The 18,677-nt window shown below is 41.5% G+C and overlaps 1 protein-coding gene across 1 annotated transcript in view; it reads left to right on the top strand.

Moving 5' to 3' along the window:
* LOC133999530 (integrin alpha-3-like) overlaps window positions 1-18,677 on the top strand; it is a 32,032-nt gene that overhangs the window by 10,935 nt on the left and 2,420 nt on the right. The window contains exons 15-28 of the mRNA XM_062438738.1: window positions 40-167; window positions 5,402-5,545; window positions 5,662-5,759; window positions 8,008-8,176; window positions 9,991-10,074; window positions 10,153-10,232; window positions 10,334-10,411; window positions 10,492-10,594; window positions 10,665-10,841; window positions 11,046-11,171; window positions 11,852-11,962; window positions 12,068-12,166; window positions 12,406-12,531; window positions 12,696-12,838. Of these exons, the coding sequence (XP_062294722.1) occupies window positions 40-167; window positions 5,402-5,545; window positions 5,662-5,759; window positions 8,008-8,176; window positions 9,991-10,074; window positions 10,153-10,232; window positions 10,334-10,411; window positions 10,492-10,594; window positions 10,665-10,841; window positions 11,046-11,171; window positions 11,852-11,962; window positions 12,068-12,166; window positions 12,406-12,531; window positions 12,696-12,806 (1,634 nt within the window). The 3' untranslated portion in view covers window positions 12,807-12,838. The remainder of the gene's footprint in view (window positions 1-39; window positions 168-5,401; window positions 5,546-5,661; window positions 5,760-8,007; window positions 8,177-9,990; window positions 10,075-10,152; window positions 10,233-10,333; window positions 10,412-10,491; window positions 10,595-10,664; window positions 10,842-11,045; window positions 11,172-11,851; window positions 11,963-12,067; window positions 12,167-12,405; window positions 12,532-12,695; window positions 12,839-18,677) is intronic.

Here is an 18,677-nt window from a genome sequence, read left to right as displayed (position 1 = left end):
TAACATTTCTAATGTAATAAGATCTGTTCTGCCTCTCAGACATCGACTTCACTGTGACTGCTGACAGCCTCAAGTCCCGCCTCCGTTTCCATGACAACAAGAGCGTGTTCTCTGGTACCCTGTCAGTGCAGGGAAGTGAGTGTCAAACCCTGAAAGTGGGACTACAGGTGAGACACAGATATCACACACTATCCTGATGAGACCTTTATTTTCATTATTCATTCGTTTCTTAAAAACATTAAAAACTGTGAAAAAAATGCTTCCTCCAGTTCATCATATCATGAAATATGTTGTTTTCAGTCAAACAAACATTTAGTTTACTACAATGTAAAGCAACAAATTCTCTCATTCTAGATAATTAAAACAATCAAAGATCATTTTTTGCCTCAAAACTGATTTAAATATCATATTTTCATATCAATCAATCTGCTCATTATTTTCCTGAATAATCAATTAATCATTTTGTCTATAAAAGGTCAGAAACTAGTGAAAATGCTTAACTATAACCAAGCCGACATGATATTTAGTTTAATGAAACAAAGAAAAACAATCCGCTGAAAGCAACAAATATTCTGCATTTAACTCACAGATCAAAACAGTCCTAATACTTTCATCTCTATTCAGGATATTTACTGATTATCAGATGTTTGACAATCATTTCTAAGTTATCTACCAGAAACAGTTTTAACAACATCTATGGCTTCGGATATTTGGTGTTTAATTAGCGTTTGATTAAAGGAAGTTCTGCTGTGTGAGATAAACCCGGCTGATTCAGCTGCTGACAGACTTCACGTCCGGCTCCAGGATCCTTTTTCTGTTCCAGAGAGCTGGTTTAACAAACTCTGATAACCCCTGAAATTTAACATTTTTAATTTCAGGGAAAACTGAAAAGATATATTGATCGTATTTTTGAACAATAATTAAAAAGCACAGTTAAAACTATACATTTGTGATCGGATAGTCACATCCAGTAATTCCACAGAGGATACAGAACAAGGTGTGTCCACAGACATACTGTTTAAAGTTACAGGAAGTAGTGACAGGCTGAATGTCTGTGCAGTGTTCCTGGCTCTTATCTCCATGTATTGGTTTGTGTGCAGATTAGCACCAAGGAGTTTGGATCAGGTTTAAAGTGGTCTTTGCATTTCCAAAAGATGTTAAAAACTTTATCCCATAGGTGAGGCATGCTGATGTTCAGTTTAGTTTAGCACAGTTAGCAGCTTTCTTTGGCTTTTGACCTGGCAGTGGATTTTGGGCTGTTTCTCAGATTTTGGTATGCCTTAGAGTTACCTGTGTGATAAATTCCCTCGTTCATCATCATCAGCATCATGATTTTGTGGCGTCCGATGTCAGACCGGGTCCTGGCTGGAGTTCATGCATTTGGTCAGGCGCTTATTTGGTGCCAGTACAAAGCGTCATTAGGGGAGGCAGGTTCGGGAGCCTCCACAGCTCTTCCGGGTCAGGACATATCCAGAGGAGAATTTCATCTGCTGACTGGATTATTCATATCTGATGCAAACCTGTGTACAATAGTCTGTTCATTAGCATTTGGTAGCTCTGTACTTTGCTCAGCACACAGAGTCAATTAACTGCTCGCTGTCACATATTCAATGGAGTTATTTGATCTCCTTTTCAAGCTTCACTATCCTCTCCATCAGTCTGTCACACTCTGTGCAGCTTTTATGTTGACTTTTGCCAGTCGGAGAAACTATGTATGGCAGACTGGGTTAGCAGCTGATCTTCAGTAGCCCTCTAAAACTTTCTTGTGTCCCAAAAGTAAATTTTTGTTCCAGTGTAAGTGGTAAAGCTGTCTTTGAAAACCCAGCTGCCAGTGAGCAGGTTTCACAGAGTCAGTTATGATGGTAAGTGTTAACAAACTCAGAGTAATGCCTGAGACTAACTCAGACTAATCTTTCTGAAACGGGTCTTTGGTCAATACTGGAAATCAGCAACAAAAACCCTCCGAAGTCCCGAAAGGAACAGTTTTTTGGACATTAGATGGTTTCTCTTCGCTCTAAACAGCGATGATGATGATGATGATGATGATGATGATGATGATGATGATGATGATGATGATGATGATGATGGACATGCAGGTTGAATTCACAGTGCTCTGCCCTCTGAGCTCATCATGTCACATCTGCATGTTTATGTTCCGGAGTAAAAGCTGTTAGATACTTCACATTCCTGCTGATCATCTGTTTTCAGCCTGTTCATTCAGGCAGAAGCTGGTTTCACTTCCCTTACATTAACCTGCAGAGACCTGAAGACATGCTGTTCAAGTGTATTCTGAGACTCAGCTGGACAAAATGTTTATTTGAAAAGTTTTGCTCAAGTGTCGTGGACATTGAAAACATAAAACAGGAAAATGCTGATTGAAAATTAAACTAATGTTATTGTACAACAAGGAAACAGGAGACACACAAATTAGCATCAGCTCATCTCAACAAGCAAAGAACATTCATTATGATCCACACATCCCTGAATTCAGAACTTCTATGTTAGTTGGACATGGACCATAGGAAGGACATGGACAATAGGAAGGGCATGGACCATAGGAAGGACATGGACCATAGGAAGGGCATGGACCATAGGAAGGACATGGACCATAGGAAGGGCATGGACCATAGGAAGGACATGAACAATAGGAAGGGCATGAACCATAGGAAGGGCAATGACCATAGGAAGGGCAATGACCATAGGAAGGACATGGACCATAGGAAGGGCAATGACCATAGGAAGGACATGGACAATAGGAAGGGCATGGACCATAGGAAGGACATGAACAATAGGAAGGGCATGGACCATAGGAAGGGCAATGACCATAGGAAGGACATGGACCATAGGAAGGGCATGGACCATAGGAAGGACATGAACAATAGGAAGGGCATGGACCATAGGAAGGGCAATGACCATAGGACCATAGGAAGGGCATGGACCATAGGAAGGACATGGACCATAGGAAGGACATGGACCATAGGAAGGGCATGGACCATAGGAAGGGCAATGACCATAGGAAGGACATGGACCATAGGAAGGGCATGGACCATAGGAAGGGCATGGACCATAGGAAGGACATGGACCATAGGAAGGGCAATGACCATAGGAAGGACATGGACCATAGGAAGGGCATGAACCATAGGAAGGGCAATGACCATAGGAAGGGCAATGACCATAGGAAGGGCATGAACCATAGGAAGGACATGGACAATAGGAAGGGCATGGACCATAGGAAGGGCAATGACCATAGGAAGGGCAATGACCATAGGAAGGACATGGACCATAGGAAGGGCAATGACCATAGGAAAGACATGGACAATAGGAAGGGCATGGACCATAGGAAGGACATGAACAATAGGAAGGGCATGGACCATAGGAAGGGCAATGACCATAGGAAGGACATGGACCATAGGAAGGGCATGGACCATAGGAAGGACATGAACAATAGGAAGGGCATGGACCATAGGAAGGGCAATGACCATAGGACCATAGGAACGGCATGGACCATAGGAAGGACATGGACCATAGGAAGGACATGGACCATAGGAAGGGCACGGACCATAGGAAGGGCATGGACCATAGGAAGGACATGAACAATAGGAAGGGCATGGACCATAGGAAGGACATGGACCATAGGAAGGACATGAACAATAGGAAGGGCATGGACCATAGGAAGGGCAATGACCATAGGACCATAGGAACGGCATGGACCATAGGAAGGACATGGACCATAGGAAGGACATGAACAATAGGAAGGGCATGGACCATAGGAAGGACATGGACCATAGGAAGGACATGGACCATAGGAAGGGCATGGACCATAGGAAGGACATGGACCATAGGAAGGACATGGACCATAGCAAGGACATGAACAATAGGAAGGGCATGGACCATAAGAAGGACATGGACCATAGGAAGGACATGGACCATAGGAAGGGCATGGACCATAGGAAGGACATGGACCATAGGAAGGGCATGGACCATAGGAAGGGCAATGACCATAGGAAGGACATGAACAATAGGAAGGGCATGGACCATAGGAAGGGCATGGACCATAGGAAGGGCATGGACCATAGGAAGGACATGAACAATAGGAAGGGCATGGACCATAGGAAGGACATGGACCATAGGAAGGGCATGAACAATAGGAAGGGCATGGACCATAGGAAGGACATGGACCATAGGAAGGGCATGGACCATAGGAAGGGCAATGACCATAGGAAGGGCATGGACCATAGGAAGGGCATGGACCATAGGAAGGACATGGACCATAGGAAGGGCATGGACCATAGGAAGGGCATGGACCATAGGAAGGACATGGACCATAGGAAGGGCATGGACCATAGGAAGGACATGGACCATAGGAAGGGCATGGACCATAGGAAGGGCATGGACCATAGGAAGGACATGGACCATAGGAAGGACATGGACCATAGGAAGGACATGAACAATAGGAAGGACATGGACCATAGGAAGGAAATGGACCATAGGAAGGGCACGGACCATAGGAAGGGCAATGACCATAGGAAGGACATGGACCATAGGAAGGGCATGGACCATAGGAAGGACATGGACCATAGGAAGGGCATGGACCATAGGAAGGGCAATGACCATAGGAAGGGCATGGACCACAGGAAGGGCATGGACCATAGGAAGGACATGAACAATAGGAAGGGCATGGACCATAGGAAGGACATGGACCATAGGAAGGACATGGACCATAGGAAGGGCATGGACCATAGGAAGGGCAATGACCATAGGAAGGGCAATGACCATAGGAAGGGCAATGACCATAGGAAGGGCATGGACCATAGGAAGGACATGAACAATAGAAAGGGCATGGACCATAGGAAGGGCATGGACCATAGGAAGGGCAATGACCATAGGAAGGGCATGGACCATAGGAAGGACATGGACCATAGGAAGGGCATGGACCATAGGAAGGGCAATGACCATAGGAAGGGCAATGACCATAGGAAGGGCAATGACCATAGGAAGGGCATGGACCATAGGAAGGACATGAACAATAGAAAGGGCATGGACCATAGGAAGGGCATGGACCATAGGAAGGGCAATGACCATAGGAAGGGCATGGACCATAGGAAGGGCAATGACCATAGGAAGGACATGGACCATAGGAAGGACATGGACCATAGGAAGGGCAATGACCATAGGAAGGGCATGGACCATAGGAAGGGCATGGACCATAGGAAGGACATTGACCATAGGAAGGGCATGGACCATAGGAAGGGCATAGCAGTAAACATCTGAACAATAGCAAGCAGCACAGTTACAAGGCAAAAAAGTGATCTCACCTAAAATGAATGTATTAAACATGATAATATGAACCATTTGTTGCTTCTTTACTTTTACACAAGGTTCTGTTCTCTGAGTTCTCCAGAGTCCGATCCGGGACAAAGTGGAACCGCTGGTGTTCTCTGTGAATGCCTCTCTGCACGAGACACTTCCCAGGAAAAGAAACCTCGTACAAGACCTGAAACATTTCCCTGTGCTGAGCCAGACTCCCAAACCCATCAGTACCCAGGTCAGAACCCAGCAAAGCCCATCAGAATCCAGAATGTATCATAACCAACTTCAGAACTAAACAGAACCCAACTCAGCAGACATTAAAAATCAAACTGTGTGCCTTCATTTCATCAGATCCATATCCAGAAGGCTTGTGGGTCTGATAACCGTTGCCAAAGCAACCTGCAGATGACAGCCCAGTTCACAGATGAGAACCAGAAACCCTTCAACATGTGAGTGAACTCCTGCAGTCAGCTAATGAACACACAGCATCTCAGGTATCAACTGATCACTGATATTGATCATTCAAATGTATTTCCTGTATAATGAGGACAGAGATACGGGTCACAGGTGTGACATGAATGATCCAGGTCATGTGATCAAAAGCTACATATTCCTTTAAACTGCAGTGTGAAGCATGTTTGAAACATTCAGTCTTTCATAATTTATAAATCTATTTATTTGTCATTTGCCCAAGTCAGGACTACCCTTAACCCCTCGCCTTACATTAAGGGACCTTAGACTTGAGACTTGCCCTGAAATACTTTGGACTTGAAATCCCTTAACTACATGATTCAAATGGTTCCCTTAAGGGGTTAGGAACTGACCTGGAAGTTAGGCTTTTCCACAGGGAAGCCTTTGGGACTCCCCTCCTTGGCTTGCTCTAGAGGACCTGGAACTTGCCTTAGACATGCCTTTAAGCACTTGGAACTTGCGTTGAACTTGCTCTTATGGACCTTGAACTTGTAGCAAGACTTGACTTGAAATTTAAGGTGGACTTTCCCACAAATACTCTTTTAAAGACTTAATTCTTTGACTTAAGACTTGACTGTAACTTGCACTTAAGCACTTTGGACTTGTTCTGTGACTTGGACTGAAATTACCCTAATTGACTAAAATCTTTCCCATAAGGAATCAAATAAGACTTGGATTGGCCAGGAACTTAATTTAGATTTCCCTACAAGGACTTGGGCTTGACTTGAATGGTAAATGGTAAATGGACTGTACTTATATAACACTTTTCTAGTCTTTCGACCACTGAAAATGCTTTTACACTACCTGTCACATTCACCCATTCACACCAATTCATACACTGGTGGCAGGGGCTACCACACAGGAACCTGCTCATCAGGAGGAAACTAATCATTCATACACATTCACGCAATGTTGGCACAGCCATTGGGAGCAATTTGGGGTTAAGTATCTTGCCCAAGGAACCATCAACGTAGACTGGAGGATGACCACTGTACCTCATGAGTAGGGATGGGAATTGATAAGATTTTATTGATATCAATTCCATTATTGATTATGCTTATCAGTCTGATTCTTTATCGATTCTCTTATCAATTCCTGATCAGTTCTTCATGTGGAAAATTATTTCCACTATCAATTACCTTAGATGCTCATGAATACATGAAACTTAAGTAGTTGGTAAGATTAGTGGTCCGCAGCCAAAAGTGCTGACTGAATTCATTTGAAAGCACTTTACAGTCTCTGCCTGTATGACAATATCAAAGTGCTGTTATTAATGTTAATGTTATATATTAACGATATACATCCAGCAGTGGAGCCTCTCTGCTGCACCATTAGCTCTGATAAAGTCATTACTCTTCACCACACTGAGCAGCTGCATGGTTGTTAAGGTGAGACAGACCAAACTGTTATTTTCTTCACCTCTAAGTTGGTTTAAGTTGTTTAGTGCTGCAGTGTTTGTTGGTCAGCCGGTCTCATTTGTTAATGCTCGCTGCTACTGTTCCCTCACTACTAACGTTAAACTGCTAACAGTGTAGAAAGTTCACAGTATACTTCACGTTCCTCTCACAAAGGTAATTATTTAGTCATTAAATACATCATGTTTGCAATTGCTGCTGTTTTTAAAGATGAACTACAAAATAGCTGAAGATAACTTTAGCATGTTGCTGTAAACAGTCAGGAGGCTGCACTGCCCTCACAGAGCACACAACAGAGAACCGGTTCTAAACCGGAACCGGTTCTCTGTTCCCAGCCCCACTCCCGAGTCACAGCTGTCCCACTTGAAACTTCAGACTTGACATGGACTTCCTTTAACGGACTTCACTCATTGTGTTGGGATTGGTCTTTGGCTTACCCTAAAGGACTTGGAACTTGACTACAACCTGCTCTTACAGACCTTGGACTTGACTACTTTATTGATCTTCCCCTAAAGGACCCTAGACTTGAGATTCGACTTGAAATTTTATATGAAATCACACTTGAGACTTGACTTAAGACTTATACAACCTGAACCCTTCAAAGGATTTCACTCTTTGATTTTACACTTTGGCTCATCCCAAAGGACTTGGGACTAGCACTAAATGACTTGACTACCTGATTTGAGACATAGACTCTAAAAAGGTTTAAAAGCGATTCTGTCAGGTCACATATCTGAAAAAGACCACTGTACCATCTCAACAGACTCATTTGTCTTAGGAAACAGACTTGTTGATATGTTTTTGTTTTCAGGCATCAGGGCAGTCAGACGTTGCACTACAACAGCAGCATTGACCGACTGCTACTGGAGATCAACGTCAGCAACACTCCATCACTGGGACAACCAGCAGAGGATGCTCACAATACCATATTGAACATTAGCATCCCACCATCACTCATATATTCTCGAGTCGAAACAAAGGTAGTGACGCTACGGATCTATATCATACAGATTTTAGTAGCTGAGAAACAAGACAATGATGAGATAGAACATAATTTCATCTGCATAGAGTTTGATATTATGTTGAAGCTACAAATTAAGTTAATGAGCAAGAGCATGTGGATAGAGAAGTGGGCAACACATATGAAGTGATCAAAAGATCTTTGTTTTTGTTGTACCACATTTTCTATTATATCTGAAAGACTCACTGTTTGCTTATGACAACTTGATTTGGACTTGACACAAAGGAATCAATATCTGATCTGAGACTTGAAGTGGATTTGTGCTAAACGACTTAACTTGAGACTGACATTGACTAGCAATAAAGGAACTGACACTTTACTTTCCTCACCCTGAAAGACTCATCCTCTGGACTTGGGTCTTGACTAGACTAGACTTAAGACTTGTCCAGACTTTACTCCTTGACTTGAGACTCAGTTTAGATTGACCCTAATAGACTTCATTACTTTAGATGAGTCACAGCTCAAACTTATCCAAAAGGATTTTCAGATTTAACTGATATTCACCCAGACTTAACTTAACACTTGACTGTTTTTCCCAAAGTACTTAGAAACATGGATTTGCCCCAAAGGACCAATACTTTGACTTGAGAATTGTTCGCCCTTGAGGAAATGTGACTTGAATGGAAGCTTGATCCTAAAGGAATTGAGATTTGATTTGAATCGTCCTCTAAAATGTTCTTGATTCTTGGAAGGACTTGGTGCTTGACTTGATTTTAGGCTGGTTTCTTGGCCAGTTTTGGGACATGACCTTTGGACATGACAAACAGCATTTAGGACTTGAACTTACCCCAAAGGACTGAAGACTTGACCTAGATTTGCCCTAAAAGAGTTGGTAATTGTTTAACGTGGATTTGACCCAAAGGACCAAGAATTTGTCTTCAACATTAGTTTTGGGCTTTCCCTTAAGAGCTTTCCACTTACTTGGACCTGCCCTTGACCTGTGTTGCCACAAATTAATCTCTAATACTTTGTTGTTCAAAAGAGTTGGTCTCAAAAACTTTTATCAAAAAAGATCCATCCAGCTGATTGCAGTTAGTTTTATTGGCAGCAGCAGAACCTGGAACCAAAACATACACAGACAGCGTCTATGCAGAAATGATGCAAAGTTTCAATGTTCAGTGTTTATATTTATACCGTTATTATCGCTGTTACCGTGGGAAAGTGTGAACTCCTCCACAGCCGAGCACATTTTCAACCAATCAGCTTTCTTTCAAAACAACATTTTGGCACAGATCAATGTGATGCTCCATCCAATTTTCGGTTTTTGCTGGGACCTTTTGTTGGGCATGAATCTTTACTACATCAGCAGCTTTGAGACTCCGCCCTCAGACTTGAGTTTTTTCTACATGAGTTTCCCCACAGCTCATTCAGCTGCTGCTCAGATACTTTAAACTGTATTCACTACAGGCCATATGAATTTTAACACTGTTTAATTACTTTTTCTTTTACTGCAATCTCTTTTAAAAAATAATAATAATAAAATTGTGGTATATTTAATCACATACATTTTAAGTTTATATTTATCAGATCATTAATGTGCTTATTCACTCAGTACGTGCAGAATCACATACATCTCTTCTTTTAACATAATGACCTCAGTTTTGATTATCTTTAGCAAATAATAGTCAACAATCAAGTTCCCTTTTAGCAGATAAAACATTATTCACTGTCAGTAAGTATCACCCACATTTTACACCACACCTGACTTGCCTTGAAGGATTTAGGACTTGATTTGGACCACTTTGTCCTTCAGCTGGTGTTTGTGTGTTTCAGGGTGACATCGCAGTGGTCAAGTGTTCTTTTGATGACACGGTTCTCCTGTGTGAGCTGGGGAACCCGTTCAAAAGCAACCAGACGGTACAGAACATCCTTCACAGTCTGTTACTGTTGTCTGTAAACATGCTCAGTATCTTTCTGATCTTTGGTCCTTTTCAGGTTACGGTGTTGATCGTCTTTCAGCCGTCTGAAATCAGTTTGGACACTAAAGAGATTCAGTCTGTGCTGCAGCTGTCCACGTAGGACACACACACACACAAACACACACACACACACACACACACAGTTTTCTGGCTCTGTGATTGGACAGTTTTGAGCTCATCTGCCTTTGTGTCTTCAGGCTCAGTGAACAGGACGATCTGTCTCCTGTCTCTGCCTCCCTGTTGGTGGAGTATTCCCTGCAGACGTCTCTCAGTCTGTACGTACAAACACACCAAACACGCTTAATATTTGTCCTGATGACGTCAGCTCTCTGATTGGTCGGTTGTGTTCTGACAGGATCAAACAGCCGGGCACCATCTCTTTCGGTGGTCATGTGATCGGTGAGTCGGCCATGAAGGAGACGGCAGATGTTGGCGATCTGCTGCTCTTCAGCTTCCAGGTTAGTGACATCAGTGTGATCTGTGATGGAGCGTAACCAGACCAGGTGTTCACCCGCGCCTCTCCAACAGATGCACCTCAGTGGGAAGCCGCTCGGTCACCTTGGGAACCTGGAAGTGAAGTTTGATTGGCCGAGAGAAGTGTCCAATGGGAAGTGGCTGTTCTACCTCACAGAGATCCAAGTGAACGGCACCTCAGAGTCTCGCTGCACGCCGCCCGGCAACATCGTCAACCCCCTCAACCTCACGGTAACCATGGCAATCCTGGGCTGAAACATTTCAGAATAAAGGACATAAACGGTTACTAAAATATTTTAACAAACTTTATCTTGAAACATGATCCTCTTCTGTTTCCTGCTGGCATATTTAAATGTGCTTTAAATATGATGTTTCTGATCTTTGTGTGAATCCTCCTGTTTAACTGTCTCTGATCTTCTGTTCCTGTTTGCTCAGCTGTCAAAGGAGAAGAAGACGAAGATGAGGAGGAGTCTGGAGGAGAAGAAGAAGACAGAGGAGCAGCAAGAGATAAAAAGTCAACCTGTCCTCAGCCACCAGGGACAGAAGAAGTCTTACACTCTGGTACAAACATGTTGTTAGTGCAGTACTGAAGCCACACTGCATGCTACAAAAACCTGCTGAATGCATAACATGACAAACCAGCTGCTGGCCGAGCAGCTGATACAGAGAGCTTTCCTCCTGTTCACCAAAGGCAGATCACACTAGATAGTTTGCAACAGTGACGCATGAACAACTCTACAAGCAACAAACCTTCAACAGCAATAGTTAAATAGTTAGCTACAGCATGCAGGCCGGTTATCAGAGGTCTCTCTGTATCAGCTGTATGTTTGCCAGCAGATGATATTTGAGACTCGACATACTCCGGTGGTAACACAATGCACATCCACAACAAATGTAAATGACTTTGGTCTTGTGTATAGAACATCTGGCAGGGCTGCGGAGCTGAATTTCCTTTTCATAAGACACTTTTTTTCTCCATTTCTGCTTGCTTTCCAAAACGTTATTGCTGCATCGCTTCCTTATTTCCAACCTACAGGCTGGGACTGTTAAAATGAATCTGCATTAATGTGTTAACTTTGACAGCCTTAATATATATTTGTATGATTATTGTACACGCTGCTACATTTCTGTCTTTGTGAAGACATTTTATTCCATCCTCACTCTTTAGTCTTGTTGAAGGTTCAGACTTGGATTCAGGATTTTGGGTCCTCGCAAGTCTAAAAGTATTTGTGTGTGTGCAGGATTGTGGAGGCGGGGCGAACTGTGTGACGTTCGTGTGTCCGCTGGTGAACATGAACAACTCAGCGACTCTGACAATTAGAGCCAGACTGTGGAGCTCCACCATGATCGAGGTACTTTATAAGCTGATAATGTATCAGAGCTAACTGTGTTTCTGCCCCTAGTGGCCAAAAGTATGGTATTGTTGCTTTGAATCAGACCTTCTTGTGTGTTTTTAGGACTACAGCGATGTGAGGGAAGTGTTTGTCCGAGTTCGGGCAACTCTGAACCTGCAGACCAACAAACCGACCATCAACCTGCACTCTGACAGCACAGAGGTAACAGCCTGCTGGTAGCGCCTCCTACAGGCCGCAGCACTCATTACATCTACAATATGAATGAGTAGTGCATCTAATCATCATTTCCTTTACACTGTGGATGTGTGGGTTTAATTCTATGAGTTTGTGAAGGTGTGTCATTCAGTTGCAGAATCATCTTTCCTTTCCTAAAGATAGTCGAGTGCTGAAGGAGATTAGAAAGGAAACGCTTTATGATTCACAGAGTTCTTCTTCTGCAGATTCTTGTCCGCATTTATCCAGATTCAGGGCAGCCATTGGACTCTGGTGCCCCCGTGTGGATCATCGTGGTGTCTGTCCTGGTTGGGGTCTTCCTGCTGGCTCTGATCTGCCTGCTGCTCTGGAAGGTAAAACTGATGATGTGATGAAGCTTCTCCCTCAAACCTGCTTCTAGTTTTAGGATCAACTCAACTTTCCACTTGATTATTTTTGTCATCATAAAATCATTGACGTGTAGCTCATCATCACCTCCTGTTGGTAAAGTGCTGTTGTATCGCCCCCTACTGTTCAGTGTGGTTTCTTCAGGAGAGCCAGCACCAGAGAGCTGTACAAGGCAAAGACCCAGAAAGCCCACATGAAGAGCCAGCCATCTGAGGCCGACAGGCTGACCGAGGAGCTCTGAGGCTGGCCGGACGTCTGCCAGAGAGCCCTGCTGTAAGGACCTACTAGCTTTAATGTTGATTTTCTTTTTTTTTTTTTTTTTTTTTTTTTTTGTTTGCTAAAGTTGAAACCTTTTCTTTTTTTTTTTTTAATTTACAATTTTTATTCAATGCAAGGTACAGTACACATATGAAACATCCATTACACTTGTTAAAGGAAGTAAATGTAAAGAACAAAGTCTAACAGTGGCGTACTGAGTATTTTCAAAACCACCCAGAACAATTTATACTGTATTATTAACTCTGTTGTGCTTTTTTTTTCTTTTTCTTTCTTTACCCCCACAACAATAAAATATTTAGTTAAGATATGTCACAATACCAGTAATGAAAAAATATATATATTTTTTTTAAGTTAACTTCAATAGAACAGAAGAAACATAAGAACTGGGATGTATATTAGAAAAACACAGGTTGATTAGAGAATATCAACACATATGGGAGGTTGAACTAGCAGTAGTAGGCCTATATTCTTTTTGTGTGTTCAGATAAGGAAAGACCCCAATGTTTTGTTGTTTAATAAGGATCATTCTGTCGTGTCCCTTCAGTTAGGTCGTCTTTTTTCAACAAAGGAGATCCACTTTGACCATATTTTATTAAATCTGTCCATCTGTAGATTAAGTGAGTGTGTGACTTTTTCCATTCGATATATGTCGTCAACCGTGTCCATCCATTCACCCACTGTAGGAGGTTCGGGGTGAAGCCAGTGTCTAGTGATATTTTTCTTAGCTACAGTTACCATAATTATAAAAAGATATCTATTAGTGTTTCCAATAATAAAATCTGATTTGCCTAAGATAAAGGTTTCAAATTGGTTGGGTATCTGTATATGAAATATCTCCTCCATTGTTTTATGAACATCTGACCAAAAATTCTGCAACCCTGGGCATTTCCAAAATATATGCCAATGATTTGCATCCCGACCTCCACATCCTCTCCAGCATATGGGGTCTTCCCCTGTGTAATGAATTTTCATCTTTGGAGTAGTAAAAAATCTTATCAAACACTTCCACGCAAATTCCCTCCATGTATGTGCACTTGTGCATCTCCACAGAATTTTGCAGTAGTTAAGCCATTCTTCTTTGGTTATGTCAAGTTGTCCTTCTTTTTCCCATTTATTTTTGATATATTCTGTGGTGTATGGTTTTTTTGTTAGGAGGCCTTTGTACAACCTTGAGATGGCGCCTTTAATTGACTCATTTGAGTATGACCTCAAGAATTCTTTTACTATTGCATCCTCTAGGTCTACGGGAAGTGATTTGTTGCATTTATCAAAATAATTACGAAGTTGCAAGAATCTGTAAAAGTCCTGCTGTTCTAAGGAGAATTCTCTTCTTAGCGTTTGGAAGTCTTTTAGTATTCCTTTATTTGTAAGTGAGTAAAATGTTGAGATCCCTTTGCTTGTCCAGGTTTTGAATCTGAGGTCTAATTGGTTTGGTTTGAAGTCAGGATCATATGCAATCCATCTGATGAACCATAATTTATCCAGTAATTTATATTCTGTTTTGATTGTGTTCCAGATTTTAAGTTGGAACTTCAGCCATGGGTTTTTTAGTTTACTTATTGTTTGTTTTATTTCCTTATTGCCTAACACTGCTTGAATTGGGGAATCCCTAATTAAGGTCTTTTCTATATCCTTCCATCTAGCGTTATATTCCTGATTACATAAATTTAATAATGGCTTGATCTGAGTTGAGTAAAAGTAATTTCTTAAATGTGGGACTGCCATTCCACCCTCTTTTTTGGGGAGTTGCAACGTTTTAAATCTTACTCTTGGTTTTTTCCCTTGCCAGATGAATCTTGAAAGAATTTTGTCCCACTCATTAAATTGTTGGGATTTAATTTCGACGGGGAGAGCCTGAAACAGATATAAAATCCTAGGAAGGATGTTCATTTTAATTGATTCTATTCTTTGTGTTAAACTCATAAATGGATTTGAGTTCCATCTTGCAATATCTGCTTTTAATTTGTTTATAAGTGGGTCATAGTTTATTTTTTTAGTTGTGGTTATATCTTTTGGCAATAATATTCCAAGATATTTTATTGCTTCTTGGTCCCATTTCATATGGAATCTCTTTTGGAGCTCTATTGGTGGGTTGTAATTAAGTTTTAAAATTTGTGTCTTTTGGATATTTAGCTTGTATCCTGCATATTTACCATACTGTTCTAGTAATTTAAATAATTTGGGGAGAGATTTAGATGGTTCAGTTAGGTACACCAAGATGTCGTCTGCGTACAGCGCCACCTTGTGGTTGTCATTACTTATGTTAATTCCTTTGATGTTGTCTGTCTGCCTGATCCATTGGGCTAGTGGCTCTATGAAGAGAGCAAAAAGAAGAGGTGACATCCCACAACCTTGTCTTGTACCTCGTTTTAGTTTAATGGTCTTTGATAGGTGCCCATTTATTTTAACTCTGGCAGTAGGGTTGTTATATAATGAATTAATTGCATTAACAAAACTCTTGTGAAAGCCGAATTTCTCAAGGACCAGGTATAAGAACCCCCAGCTCACTGAGTCGAAGGCCTTCTCTGCGTCCAAACTAACAAGTAAAGCCTGTAATTTCTGTTCTTGAATATGGCTTAATACATGTAGTGATCGTCTTATATAGTCGTGTGTTTGTCTCTGTGGAACAAATCCGGTCTGATCTGTATGGATGAGCTGGGGTAGAACTTTTTCAACTCGTCTTGCGAGAATCGATGTGTATAGTTTGTAATCGATATTGAGAATTGAGATTGGTCTGAACGAGCCACATTCTAATCTATCTTTTCCCTCTTTGGGTATGACTGTTATAGTGGCCTCCTTCCATGTTGGTGGGATTTTTCCTTCTTTCAAAGCTTTATTGAATATGTGAAGGAGATATGGTTTTAGTTCGGACCTGAAGGCTTTGTACCATTCGGACGAGAATCCGTCTGGTCCAGGTGACTTGTTGGTTTTTAGCCTTGATATGGCTTCGTCTAATTCTTGTTCTGTTATTTCTGCCGTTAATTCTTTATTTTGCTCTTCGTTTAAGATAGGTAGGTTAAGAGAGTTTAAAAATGTTCTAGTATTCTGTTCTTCCTCTAATCGTGATTGGGAGTATAGTTCTTTGTAATATTTTTGAAAGGCTGATTGTATTTCTTCTCTTTTATATACCAGATCCTTTGTAATTGGATCCCTGATTTTGTGAATAGTGCTGTCTGCTTTCTGTTTTTGTAGTTTTCTTGCTAACAGTTTTGCGAACTTTGAGCCCGACTCATAGTATTTTTGTTTTGTGAAGAACATTTTTTTTTGCGTTTCTTGGGTGTACCAGGTGTTTATCGCCTTCCTGGTTTCTTTAAGTTGCAACTCAATATTCCGATTTAAGTCCTTTTTGTGTTTTGTTTCAAGCTCTTCCAGTTCTCTAGTTAATTTTGCTAGACTTTCTTGTCTTTCTTTCTTTTTTTTTGAACAATATGAGATTATTTTCCCCCTGAAGACAGCTTTAAGTGTATCCCATACTATTTCTGAGGTAACTTCATTATTGTTGTTTTCTTGTAAAAACTGTTCTATTTGTCTTTTTATTTGTGTTTTGAATTGCTGATCATTAAGGATACTGGAGTTTAGTTTCCATAATGTATTTCTTGGGCTGTTGTTTATTTGAATTGTTAACAGGATAGGGGCATGATCTGATAAGTCAATATTTCCATGTTCACACTGCTGTACTCTATGGCGGTCCCTCTTATAAATAAAAAAGTAATCAATTCTCGAGTATACATCATGTGGGTTAGAATAATGAGTGTAATCTCGTTCTGATGGGTGAACATCTCGCCATAGGTCAATCACCCCAAATTCTGACATGAGAATCTTAATTTTTTTATGGGTTGAGGTTTGTGTAAACATTTTGGAAGAGTCTAGCCTTGGGTTAATTCGAATATTCCAATCCCCTCCACAAATAAGAATGCCTGTTGCTTCTGACATTAAGTCAAATATTTTCCTATAGATTGCTATATTACTGCCGGGGGGGATATAAACATTCAGTATCGAAACTTCTGTGCCCTCTATTTTCCCTAAGACCAGTGAGTATCTCCCTTCTTTATCTTTAATCTCCCGGGTCTTCTCAAAGGGGAGTCTTTGAGACATTAGGGTGGCTACACCTCTTCTATGACCAGATTTGTATGATGAGTGGAACACTTTTGAAAAACCCAGCCTCCCCAATTTCTCATGTTCAGTTGAGCTCAGGTGCGTTTCCTGTAACAATGCAATGTGTGCTTTTTCTTTTTTCAGTTTACTCAGAATCTTACTTCTTTTCACTGGATTCAGGATTCCGTTTATATTATATGAAATAATCTTAATATTTTGGTTGTCTGTCATTTATTTTGCAGGTTATTTGTGTCGTCTTTCTCCCTGTGTTGTGCTGTGTTTTTTAAGACCTTAAACATCCCGAAAACATTCATGAACTTAGTGAACAAAACTTTGTACAAATGTAAAAATAACTTACATCTAAATGAGTCTTTTTTATTTACTTTGGTGTTTGTTGCCTCCATCGATGAGGCTCGATCGAATCGAGCCTTTCGGGTGCTTCTGGTGTTTAAGCACTCCTTGAGGGAAAGACCTCTCCTCACAGAGAGAGGGGCCCTGGAAGATGGGCTCATGTCTTTGACATGCCTTTTGCGTTTCCGTGTCCCGACAGTGTTGTATAGATGGTTATAGGAGACCTTGATTAGTCACCGTAAGTGTTTGTTTTTTTCCTGATAAATCCCTTAATTCAAGACTGAGAGGCTTCACTCGTGACCCCATTTCTCAGTTTATGTAGTATCTGATTCTTACATCATGGGTTGATCCTTCAGAGTTCAAAATCAAAATAATTAACAAAACTTAGAAGAGACTGGTCCCATTTAGTCCCGTGTTATGTGTTAGTCTTTTTTCTTTTAAATGTCTCAGATCCAGGTTAAGTCCTTTGGAGTTCAAGATCAAGTCAAAATAACGGAGGGGGAGGGAAAGTAGCTAAAGAAAAAATAAAAAATAAATAAAGTAAAACAAAAATAATGGGGGGGGGGGGGGGCGGCATGGGGGGTAAGGGTTTTCCTCTTTCCTTCTAGATTGGGTCTCTGATTCCAAATCAAAGTAAATTAAATGTATCCCCCTTCACTTAAAACTGACTAGTCGCTTGCCGTCTCTTTCATCCCCTTTCTCTCTCCCCTCCCTCCATCTCTCCCCCTCTTAGCTTAAGTTATGTTTTACATATCTTAGTTCCTGGTAAACTCTTTCTGAGACCAAAATAAAATAATATGCTATATGAAACTAAATAAACATAAGTTACTTATCTGGGATCATATGAGTACAAGTCATCGTTGGGGTTCACTTTGTTGAGTGTGTGTGTTTAAACTGCTGTAGCTTCTCTCTGTAAGATCTGTGGGAGGGTTGTCGTTGTGCTCCTGCGTCCGCGTCTGATGTTCCCCTCGGGTCTCCGGCCATCTGCCATGATGAAAGGAGTTGCAGCTCCCGGTGATCTGTGTCGATTGGGGCCGTGATGACGGTGACAGGGAGTCCTCGTTTCGCCATGTCTGCTGTGGCGTCCCCTGCGTTCAGATATGTCTCTGTGCCGTCGTCGTAGTGGACCCGTAGCTTGGCCGGATAGGGGGTTTGAAATTTAATTTTTTTCTCCCTCAAGATCTTTTTCGCTTCATTGTACTCATAACGTTTCTTAAGCACCGCGGTCGGGTAGTCGTGATCCACGAAGAAGCGGGTGTTCTTGTAATACACTGCCTTTTTCTGCCAAGCACTGCGGATAACTTCTTCCTTGACTCTGTAACTCGTAAACTTTGCGATTATGGACCGGGGTCTCGCCTGTGGTTCCTCCGGTGCAGGTGCTTGGCTC

This window comes from Scomber scombrus, chromosome 18, assembly GCF_963691925.1.
Source record: "Scomber scombrus chromosome 18, fScoSco1.1, whole genome shotgun sequence".
In the NCBI taxonomy this organism is placed as follows: Eukaryota; Metazoa; Chordata; class Actinopteri; order Scombriformes; family Scombridae; genus Scomber; species Scomber scombrus.
Note: the sequence above shows the minus strand (reverse complement) of the source record. Positions and strands in the feature narration are given on the sequence as shown.